This window comes from Meles meles, chromosome 11, assembly GCF_922984935.1.
Source record: "Meles meles chromosome 11, mMelMel3.1 paternal haplotype, whole genome shotgun sequence".
NCBI classification, from domain to species: domain Eukaryota; kingdom Metazoa; phylum Chordata; class Mammalia; order Carnivora; family Mustelidae; genus Meles; species Meles meles.
In genome coordinates, this window is record NC_060076.1 from 91,685,867 (window position 1) to 91,698,250 (window position 12,384).

The 12,384-nt window shown below is 40.0% G+C and overlaps 1 protein-coding gene across 4 annotated transcripts in view; it reads right to left on the reverse strand.

Annotated features, from left to right (window-relative positions):
* Positions 1 to 12,384, reverse strand: part of RFX3 (regulatory factor X3) — a 284,224-nt gene that overhangs the window by 21,639 nt on the left and 250,201 nt on the right. For all 4 annotated transcript variants that reach the window (XM_046023089.1, XM_046023092.1, XM_046023088.1 and 1 more), the window contains 2 exons: positions 10,113 to 10,321; positions 395 to 548 (listed from right to left, as the gene is read on the reverse strand). In XM_046023089.1, the coding sequence (XP_045879045.1) occupies positions 395 to 548; positions 10,113 to 10,321 (363 nt within the window). The remainder of the gene's footprint in view (positions 1 to 394; positions 549 to 10,112; positions 10,322 to 12,384) is intronic.

A 12,384-nucleotide genomic window follows, 5' to 3' on the forward strand; every position in this document is an offset into this window, starting at 1 on the left:
GCACTTGGACAAAGAGCCTACACAAATACGTATTTCGTCTCTTCTCTACATTCCTAGCCCTTCGCCTTATCAGCAACATCAATCTTTCTTACTTCCCGTTCCATAAGGGTTTTTTTCAGTCCAGGGATTCTCAAAGTTTTCTTTCAAGCAGACACCTTTATAATATATTGAAACATACCACGAACGTTCACATGATGTAATTTATAATTTTAGACTCTTTTAGTTAAGAGAATACACACCAACAGAGGGATTTAAGGACCCCCACTCCCCAATAACTCCACAGCCCCTCAGGGCCTTCATCGCTTTAATCAATCAATAATATATTCAAATTTAAATGAAATTCAGGTTCTTTTCTCAAAGCCCCGTGAGTCACAGCTCCTCTGGCCTCTCTTACCTCGCCCATGACTGCGATGGGTGTCTCTCCTGTTGCCTGAGCAACACGATGTTCTACTAAGTAGAACATGTACTCATCGTAGAGCAGACGGATCAGGTGGAAGGAGCCAAAGCTAGCAGCGCTGCGTAAGGTTAAGTCCCGAATAACCATTGAGCTGTTTCGAGAGAGAAGACATATATGCAGCCATATTAGTGACCAGGACGAGTGTTCAACCTACTTTCCCTCCTAAAAGAAGTTAAGTCAGAGGGTCTAAAATGCTGGGGTACTACACAACTTGTCAAGGACTAATTTCATGACTGAAAGCAGTCGGCTCCCCTCACTTAAACAGGGTGGTAAAGAGGTACCCCTTCGCGAGTTCTGGTTAGATCCGGACCAGATCTAGACAGGTCTTCACCGGGAAAAAACATTTGATTGTCATGGCTGAGTCTTCTGATTCTCTCTCTCACAGAGGGGACCAGAACTAAATAAAAAAGATTGTTGAAAGGTTGGCAATTCGTCACTACCATAAGAAACACTCAAAGTGAAAATCTTATTGATGGGTAAACAATGTGTCACCACGTCTCAGTGATGACTTTGGGTGTACACTTCAGAACAAACAGGTATTTGTGTCATACAAAGATTATAAAACATACTCAGTAGTAACGCTCCCAGATGTGGCAATAGAGAATGAAAGTATGTATGGGGATCCCTGCAGATCTTATTGGAAGGCAACTTTATTAATTGATCCCAGTTTCTTACTGATGTCCATTTAAATTAAGCTGATTTTCCATTAGAAATAAGTATAAAAGAATTAATTAAGAAGTGCATATCTTTGGAAAAATCTTGAATTTATAAAATATGATACCAAAATATGAATATTATTAATACTAACAATATACTCTATTTAAAATGGAAACCATCCTAAATAAAATTTTGTCCTCACTGAAGATACACTGGTCTTGGATCTTATCCTCATACTTCAACCTCCTTAATATTTCTTAGAGTCAGAGTGGGATGAGTGTGTGTGTGTTTCTTATCACTCTCATTTTGTGGTCTTTTCTAGAGATTTTTTGCCTAGGAGAACTAAAACAGCCATTATATTCTTAGATAGGTGGAAGAAATAGGATCTCACAAATGGATAGGCTGATATCCTAAAGCCTGTTTTGCAATGAAGAATTGTAAAATGTCAGGCAGATGGAAAAAAGACTGTACTTCTGTTTTCTGTTTCATTGTCAACTTTATTTATGTAGAGGCTATTAATATATCAAATTCTATACATTCGGTTTGGCAAGTGGCAGATGATCATGGTACATGTGAAACTCTAAACCCTACATTCTGATTCTGGCTCTTTGTTAACTGACTGTCGACTTCAAACAAACCATTTCCCTGAGATTGCTTTCCTTCTTGGATGAAAATAAAAGCTATGTTTTTGCTCTTACCTAACTTACATGATTATTTCAAGGACGTGAAATAAACTTATGAATGAACAGACCAACTACTTAAATATACGTATAATATACAGAACAGGAGAAGATGAGCTTCTCATTCTCAGCTGTTTATAGCAGCAAGAACAGGAGGTTATTATATGATGATGGTAGGGGACCTCCCATTAGTGGATTTATTTACTAAAAAAAAAGAAAAAGAAAAAGCAGGAGTTTAGAGTGAGACTGACTCATGTTAACCACAATGTGATCTTACATTTTAAGGTTCAAGGTTAGTATGGATCAAATGAGATAATGTATGTGAGATCTTAAGAAAATTAGCCATTACTAATTTCTCTGACATTGGCCCTAGCAACATTTTTCTATATATGTCTCCTGAGGCAAGGGAAACAACAGCAAAAATAAACTATTGGGACTACATCAAAACAAAAAGCTTCTGCACAGCAAAAGAAACAATAAAAAAAATCCTAAAAGACAACCTACTGAATGGGAGAAGATATTTGCAAAAACATATCCAATAAAGGGTGAGTATCCAAAATATATAAAGAACTTATATAATTCAACACACATACACACACACAAAACACAACAATCCAATTAAAACATAGGCAGAAGACACAAACAGACATTTCTATAAAGAAGACATCCAGATGGCTAACAGACACATGAAAAGATGCTCGACATCATTCATCACCAGGGAAATACACATCAAATCCACAATGAGGTATCACCTCACATGGGTCAGAATGGCTAAAGTCAAAACACAAGAGATAACAAGTGTTGACAAAGATGTGGAGAAAAAGGAACCCTCAAGGACTGTTGGTGGGAATATAAAATGGTGCAACCACTGTGGAAAACAGTACGGAGGTTCCTCAAAAAACTACAAATATAATCACCAGATGGTCTAGTAATCCCACTACTGGGTATTTACCCAAATATGAAAACGCAAACTCGAAAAGATATACGCACCCTATGTTAATTACAACGTTATTTACAATAGCTCAACTACGGAAGCACTGAGTGTCCACCCATCGACAGATGAATGGACAAAGAAGATGGGTCATATATACATACATTGACTATTATTCAGCCATAAAAAGAATGAAATCTTACCATTTGCAATGACAGGGATGATCTAGAGATTATAATGCTAAGTGAAATGTTAGTCAGAGAAAGACAAATACCGTATGATGTCACTCATATGTGGAATTTAACAAAACAAATGAACAAAGAAAAAAAGAGACAAACCAAAAAGTGGACTCTTGACTATAGAGAACTGATGGTTTTTTAGAGGGGAGGTAAGGGGGGGTCTGGGTGAAAGAGGTGATGGGGATTACGAGTACATGTATCATGGTGAGCACTGAGTAAGGTACAGAATTACTGAATCACTATATTGTACACCTGAAACTAATATAACGCTGTATACTAATTATATTGGAATTAAAAGAATTACCCATTACCATAGTATTACATATATTAGAGTTAATAATATATTATCATACACCATAGTTCTAGTGAATAGTTCCTTAGACTCAAACACCTTAGCGAATACCTCAAGTTTAGAACTCTGTAAGTGAACTACTAAAAACAGATTCTTTCATTCATATGCCACATACATAAAATTCTGTTTATAATTTTATAAACGGATATAAAATTCTATATATAAATTCTAGAAGCAAACATAAAATTCTATATATTTGAAATTAAACAGTTATTTTTCTATGAAAAATCTAAAAAGGCAAAGAAACCTCCACTTAACAGAGCAAAAGCAAACACAACATGAAAATAATAAAATGTTGCATAACATTTTTACCTCTACTGGTCCAAACTTGAGCATATGAAATCAAGAATTTTGAAAAATTAAGTCAGACAAAGGGAGAATATTTGCTCCTAACTGCATCGCTTATTGAAGGCAGCAAATATTTATAATACATCCCAGAGAAGACAAATGGCTAAAAAAATAAAAAAAAAATGAGTACTCTTATTCAAAATTTCAAAAATTACAAATTAAGGTAAAATACCAAATATCATTTATCATACTGTAAGAGGAGGAGGTGGAAGTCCAGTGTTACAGAGAAGATGGGAAAAGAACTCTCATCTACTGTTTTCACAAGTATAAATTCATGACACTTCTGTTTGGAAGAGAAATTTGGCAATATTTATCAAAAATAAAAATGCAGAAAACCTTTGACCTACCAATTCTAAATTCAAAAATTTATGCAAATGAACAAAGGTAAGTTTTAACTGTAGCAAATTTATCCCACTGAGAAACTAGGAGGGAAAGCCAAATATCCCTCAGCCGATGTTGATTAAATGAATTACAAATTGTGGCTCATTCATATACGAACTGTGTGCAGTTTAAAGAAATGAGGAAAACCAGACATAAAGGTAGTAACTCAGAAAGGTGCCCATGATATTATGCCAAGTTCAAGAAGTAAGGTATATAGGAATCTATTTAACAGGACAACTATCTTGTAGTTAAAAAAAAAAATCCTACCCTTAAGTAAATGGGGAATTATTAGCACTGAGCTAGCTCACTTCATTAAAAGTGTTAATCACTTCAGAAAGTTCAAACCTTTTTACCAGAATGTGTATGAAGATAAAGGGGAAATTTCATGCAAAGATTACAGTATTTTTTATCATTGTATCACAATGCCAAAACCCACCTTAATGCTTAAGAATAGGGGAAAAGGTACATGTTTAAATAATGTGTGAGATATACATGTGATATTGGATATTGTGAGGACATTATAAAAGTTATGCTTCTGGGGGCGCCTGGGTGGCTCAGTGGGTTAAGTGTCTGCCTTCGGCTCAGGTCATGATCTCAGGGTCCGTGGATGGATCCTGCACAGTCTCTCTGCTCGGCAGGGAGCCTGTTTCCCCTCCTCTCTGTGCCTGCCTCTCTATCTGCTTGTGATCCCTCTATCTCTGTCAAATGAATAAATAAAATCTTAAAAAAAAAAAGTTATGCTTCTGAAGATGTTTAATGACAAGAAATGCTTAAGATATAATGTCAAGTGAAAAATGCTAGGGGAAAGAAAAATACAGATGATAAACTGTGGTGAACAACTGAATTCCAATTTTGTATCACCACAAAAAAGCCCTAACAATTCACCAGTGGTTATTTTTCCAGGTATTAAAATTACGAATGATGTAAGTTTATTTCTTGTTAAGTTTTTTTTTTTTTAAGATTTCATTTTCGGAGCGCCTGGGTGATTCAGTTAGTTAAGCATCCAACTCTTGGTTTTGGCTGAGGTCCTGACCTCATGGGTTGTGGGATCGAGCCCCATGTTGGGTTCTGTGCTCAGTGGGAGACTTCCTGGGTATTCTTTCCTTCTGACCCTCCCCTTACTCATGTTCTCTCTCTCTCTCCCTCCCAAATAAATAAAATCTTTAAAAAAATTAAATAAAATTTTTATTTTTTAAGAAATCTCTAAACCCAACATGGGGCTCAAACTTACCATCCACAGATCAAGAGTAATAGGCTTTACTGACTGAGCCAACCAGGTGCCCTTCCTTGTTATTTGTAGTATTTCACAGATTTTCTAAAGTGAGCACATACTGATTTCATTTAAAAAATGTTTACTTTTTAATTTTTTGTATTTAAAAAAATTTTTTAATATTTTATTTATTTACTTGAGAAAGAGAGGGAGAGAACCAGAGAGAGAGAGAGCAAGAACAGAGGGGAGGGGTAGAGAGAGAGAGTGGGGGAAGCAGACTTCTCGCTGAGCAGGGAGCCTGAAGCGGGGCTCGATCCCAGGAGCCGAAGGCAGAGGCTTAACTGACTGAGCCACTTAGGTGCCCCTAAAATATGTTCATTTCAACAGAGGACATTACAAGTATAAAAAACCAATTCTGGGTCAGTTGAACGTTAGTAAATCTTTGCAGAGATAAATATCACAGATATAGGATGAATTATATATAATATTTTTTTAAGCTCAAGTTTTAGACCTTTGTATTTCCCTTGAGATAGAAAAACTCTGAAATCATGTAAATGACTAAGAAAAGTATTCAGATTGAGTAGCTTTCTTTTTTATTTATTTGTTTGTTTTGTTTTGATTTTTTTTTTCAGATTGAGTAGCTTTCTGACAGTGCCATAGACATCTGCCGAGTCCACTGCTTTTTCCCAAGGGAATTGACATTGGTCCACTCGGTAGAGGATTATCGCATCTCTACTTTGTGCTAGCGTCTTGTTCCAGAGCGAGTCAGAGGAAATTCTGGTATCAACAGAGCTCACACTCTAGTAAGAGAAATGGCTGGGGGAAAAAAACCACAGGTAGATATAAAGTGAGGCCGTGATAAATCCTATGCGGAAAAAAAAAAAAAAACCAGGGAAAGCAGTAAGAGAGTGATGGGGGCAGGCACTTTAAGCGAGGTTGTCAGGTAAATTCTTTTTTTTTTTTTTTTTTCCCTTTTTATTTATTTTTTCAGCGTAACAGTATTCATTCTTTTTGCACAACACCCAGTGCTCCATGCAAAACGTGCCCTCCCCATCACCCACCACCTGTTCCCCCAACCTCCCACCCCTGACCCTTCAAAACCCTCAGGTTGTTTTTCAGAGTCCATAGTCTCTTATGGTTCGCCTCCCCTCCCCAATGTCCATAGCCCGCTCCCCCTCTCCCAATCCCACCTCCCCCCAGCAACCCCCAGTTTGTTTTGTGAGATTAAGAGTCATTTATGGTTTGTCTTGTCAGGTAAATTCTTTCTCAAGAGGAGACATAATGGAGTGGAAACTGGGCTGAAGGGAGCCTTGTAAACATGGGAGCTTCCCCGGCAGAAAGGAGAACAAACGCCAAGACTGTGAGGCAGAATCATGCTTGAGGCGTTCAAAGAAGAGCCCGGAGGCTCGTGTGGCTGGAAGACAAGGAGCAAAGAGAAGAATCCACAGTGGCCCGGGGTCACCACTGGCTGGTCCATGTCGGGTCTTGTAGGCCATGACAAGGCCTTGGGTTTTATTCTGAGTGTTTTGGAAACTTTTAGACAGTTAGGCAATCAACTTATTTTAGCACAAAATACACACGTAATACCAAAATCTGCTGGAAAACAAAACAGAAATCTACTGACCTTCCGGTACAATCCCTAGCTATTTTTACCGAATACTGATAAGCATGCCATGAAATTACTGTCGTAGGTGTAGAAAAACATCAGTTGACTTGCATGATTAATGCTACGTCTCCTTCAGTAGCTTCTCTATGTTGGGCCTTTGCCCCACAAGCCAAGTATTAAATGACACAATTAGCGGTTTAATTGGAAACTTTGTGTCTGATTCAGACTTCTGTAAGATATGTTGCAAAACAGACTCCACTGGATTTCGCGTTGCTAAGTTACCACCAATTCAACTTCTTTTAAAATCAGAATTCTCGAGTTAATTATTTTATAACCGATGAGGGACCCCTTTGTGGATTTATCCTTATAACTACGGTCTGGAAGCTGCAGCATATACGGTAACCGGTGATGCTCAGTCCGCCCTGGGCAACCGCGGCCAGACCACATGCTCCCTGAGGAGAAAGAGAGAGTGTCACACCGGTGACCCCTACACATTCTTTTCAAACAGTGCTGACGGTCGGCTCCGAAAAACTATTACTTTCTGGAAGATGTATAAATCATCCATTTGTAGGTGACCTAAGTTCCCTGTATCCCCTTTCGAGTCACTGTATCAAAGCTATAGATTTTGTTCTTTAAAAAGGAAGTATTTAGGTGACCCTCAGGGTGGCTCTGAGGAATGTTCTCTTCTGTTAACCACAGAACACACTGGCTGAGAAATGGCCCACATGACTTCTCCACGTCTGCCCAAGAAAGGTGGTGATACCTTCTTCCCACCTCCCAGGGAGCCAACGGGAGTCATTCAAAGCCAGGTTAGGCCAGGAGAGACCATTTGGAGCACACAGTGTCTGCAGCAGCGTGTCACCTGCTGTCCTGATTGTCCGCCAGCCCATTTCTCTCTTTGTATGCACGTAAATCTACACACAGAACTTTAGAAATTATGAGATCACCCGGCTTCAGAACACGAAGGGTCTGTGTGTGGAACTGCCAAATTCTTATTACAATGCCAGAACCGTGGGGGGGAAAAACCACACACACACACACACACACACACACACACACACACACCGCTCTGTAGTTCTGCCTCTCTGATAGTTTGTGAATGCAATTTCATTATCCAAAATGTTCTTAAGCCTCAGTAAAAAACAGTTCGGATTTTAAAGGCTCTTCCGTTTCTAAGCCATGGACTTTTCCTACCAGCAGGAGGTATGCATCTGTCTGAATATGCCTTTCCTTCTGTGGCCCTGAACTATCTGCCTTTGAGTCTTTTTGAAATGAAAATAATAACCATAATAGTGTCTAATAATAACAAGCCAATTATCCCCAACTCAGGGAAGGACAGAGGGCAGGCAAGGGATGATCTGCCGGGTTTGTATATCTGCAGAGAACAAGAAATACAAGTAAGTAATTTTCTCTCCTTTCAAGATACTTGCAACAGATCTCTGCAGAGATGGAGGCTCCAGGGCTTTATTTCTAAAACGATATCAACTAAATATAGAAAAAAAATAAAAACCCACAGGAAGGAGTAGGGCAAGCCTGACTTAGCAACGTAAGAAAGCACTAAGAAGGAAGAAAAAAAAAACCCCACAACCTTGCATTTTCTGATATTGGCGAAGCTATTGGCCTAATAGGTTCTAGAAGAATCAGCTTGTATAACTTTGGTTTCGTCAATCTTTCATGAAATACATATACCATCTGTATGACTTGCTGAGAAGACAATGTTTGAATAAAAAAAAAAATCAAGTCACAGGCAAATGGAAAAATATCGAAATCTTCTTAAGAAATGTTCCCAAATTAAAATTCTGAATTCTTACAATTACCCCTACCGTTGCTACAGTTTCTCTGAGACACTGTGACAATGTTTCGAAATCTTCCCCATGTATCCAGGGAAAACCTCCAACTCTAGTCGACATCTATCTCGTTAACACCCAGACATCTAAAGCTACCACTGGCCTCGCGGCAGCACACGAGGGGGCTCACTGAGTCAGGCAGCATTTTAATAAGGCCCTTCTCAAATCCCCGTGGGCTAAAGGTATCAGATGTAGGAGACACAGAACAGTGGAATTATTCCAGCCCCAAAACAAAAACAAAACGACAGTAATACAAAGCAGGCAGGCTTTCCTTCACTTGACCCTGGGCTAGACATCAGAAAACTATTAGGTAAGATGAAATTAACACTTAATGAAGCATACAGAGCAGAGCTAGAGCTTAACTTACCTTATTCTTGTTATGGAATGAAACCCCACCTCTCAGTTTCATCCTATATATATATGGTATATAAGGTATACAAGCCCATGTACACAGGCTTTGTTTTTAATCCTTAGGGCAGACCTATGGTCAACAACCCATACCGACCCTTGGTTTCACATCTCATGTCAACTGAGAGGCTTTCTCTTCTGGGGTTCCATGTCAACAGAAACATACATATACAATGTTAGTCAATAAGGGATTCATAGTGTACCATCTACTGATTATTGGTTCTTAAACTGGCTATAGGTTAGAATCACCAGGAGGAAGCTCTCTGAAGACCAAATTTCTGACGACCTCATTTCCTAATCACTGCTGTCCACGCAACAAGATTTTCAAATCAATGGGGTTGAGGGACGTTCCTCTGATTTTTATTGTTTTTACACTAATTCTAATGTGCAGCTAGGGTTGAAAACAGTCATAGCTGATAAAATTAAGAAATGAACTGGATGGTTCTGAGCTTGCGTCACCATCACTTAAAAGACTTTCTTAAAAGCACAGATGGCTGGGTTCAAGCTCTACAGTTCCTGATTCTGGCAGATTTAGGGGAGCGGCCTGAGCGTTCCCTTTTGGAATACGCTTCCAAGTCAAAGTGATGCTCCTGGTCTAGTGACCACAGCTCACAAATCACCCACACCAGCATATAAGGAGGAGAGGGGGGTTAAGTCTTCACCACAAAGGCCCAAATGTACGTCTGCAAGAGGGAGGGAGCGGGGCCCTTTTCTGTCTGTTGCTGAATTTGTCTCCTGGACTGGTGCCTGAGACCTCCTACCTGGGAATGCCGGGGCTTGGGAGCAAGAGGCTTCAAATCCCAAACGAGAGGGTTTATCCCCATAAACCTGCTGGTACGACTCCACGAGGCTATTATCACCGGGTGGGCTGAAGGTAACAGCGATGGGGAGTTTCTAAACCAAGTCTCCGCTCGTTTCTTTCCCCCGTCTGAGAAGCACGCCTATTTGCAGAACATGGACAACACGTAAAGCTCGGGGAAAAAAGTGAGACAATACCTGTAGAAAGACCATTTTAGCAGGAATTGCCGGGCAGCTTTAGGAAAACTGGGCCTTCCCTCGTAGGGTTTTAGCGCCTGCATCATCACGTTGTCCAGCCACGCGGCCCACTGCTCCAGGGTGCTCTGCTGCTGGAGGGTCATCTTGAAGTCTGTCTCTAGTCTCTGGACCATGTTGTCATCACACTGGCACACCCAAGAAGCCTGCTCCTGGACAGGACACAGAAAGCAAAGGGAAACTTCAACTCAGCGTCTTTCCCTTGAAGGTCGGCACACGGACCCTGTGCGTGAACAAGAAATTACAAGGACAGCTTCCAACAACTACATGAGTTAAGACAACGAAGGACCACTTGCGGGTCGTTAAGAAAACCAGCACCGCCTCTGCGCCTGAAAACAAGACACGACACGGAAGCGTGACTTGGTTTTTCCACATCAGCTAGTCCACATGAAGGACTCAAATACGCGATCATCTAAGGAAAAAGAGTGGCTGAACCGACAGTGTGCAGGGTCTGCCTTCAACAGTCAGCTCTCCCTCATTTTCTGAGGAAACTTTAAAGCCAATCCATTTGAGAAGATTTAGGGAAGTAAGATGGTAGAAAACCAGATTCGATTGGCCAAAAGTGTTCCCTTGCGATTAAAAGAGAAACAAGCCCGGAGTGGTAGGAGGTGGGGGCATGTGCTGTATGAGTTTTAAGGATCAGGAACCAAAATCTCCAGGGCTATTAAGGCGAGGGTACGAATGCAAATTAATTCACGGAACTGAAAACAACAGCTAACAACTGCCACAAAACTACTTTAGAGAACTAGGAATTCAATTACAACAGTCTCCCTTCTGTGTCTCACCGGGAAGTTTCAGTTCAGGAACAGCAATGGGAACAGAAACTTTTTTTTTTTTAAGATTTTATTTATTTATTTATTTGACAGAGAGAGAGAGAGAGAGATCATAAGCAGGCAGAGAGGCAGACAGAAGGGGAGGGAGGAGCAGTCTCCCTGCTGAGCAGAGAGCCGGATACGGGGCTCGATCCCAAGACCCTGAGATCATGACCTGAGCTGAACCTGGAACAGAAACCTTTAAAGATGCTTTTCGGTAGTTGCTCTAAGTTTTGTGACATTTTCAGGGTTGTGTTATATTTTATTTCCTAGATTTCATCTCCTTAGTAGGAGCAGGGGAGCAAGGGGAGGAGCAGAAGGAGAAGCAGGCTCCCTGAGCGGGAAGGTGAATGCAGGGCTCATCCCAGGACCCCGGGATCATGACCTGAGCCGAAGGCAGACACTTCACCGACTAAGCCACCCAAGTGTCCCTGTGTTATATTTAAAAATTAAAAAAATACACACTCTCAGGGTCAAAACGTAATTATTTGGGAATATAATGTTTGACTAAGAGTCAGAGGACATGGGCTTTAATGCAGGGCGTGTTGTCAGCTAAACCCACCTCCAGCAACTCGTGTGATCTATGTGGGCCTCGTTTTCCCGAGGTATAAAATAGAGAAATGGGATGTGACAAGAATTTTTAAGCTGTGTTCACTGCAACCAGAAAATGTTTTCAAGAAAAGCTCCTGCGGAGGGGTGCAGGTGAAGGTCCTAATTCTACCTCTAAAACATCGTGATCCCGTATGTATTTTTCTGGAAAGGGTGTGTATAGCTTCCATGCCATGAGCTGTTGGAGGGCAAGTCCACTCACACAGACAGCTTCCGCTGAGGAAAGCCCTCATCTTCATTCTCTGGTTCCCGCGTCTCTTCTCATGGTACAGACATTACCTATTCAAGAGACATTTCACCTGGCAGGCATTTTAAAAACAAAATGCCCAAACTGAATTTATTTTATTTCCCTAGGTAAACCTACAGTTCCTTCTTAATTTTCAAGAGATGACACCATCCACTATGCTTCTCTGATCTAATTAACCATAAAGTCGTTCAGATGTACCTTCTAAGAATCACTTTCAAAGTTTGAAGTGCACTATAAATACAATTCTAGAAAAAACTGAAGATACAAATGAGCACAAAGGAACAAAATATTAGGAATATCTAAGGTGTCAGCACTAAGAGATAACTAAAACATGCTTTCAAACGATTCACACGCACTATGTGCGTATGCGTATATACATATTTAAAATAAAAAAGGATCACATTATACATGCGAGTAGAGATTCTGCTTAGTTTCTCTTATGAGAACTGAATTTATATATGATATATATAAAATAACTGAATTTCCAAGTAGGCAAATGTAGAGCTATATTTAATTGCTGAATGACTGAATTTGCTTTAATGCATGA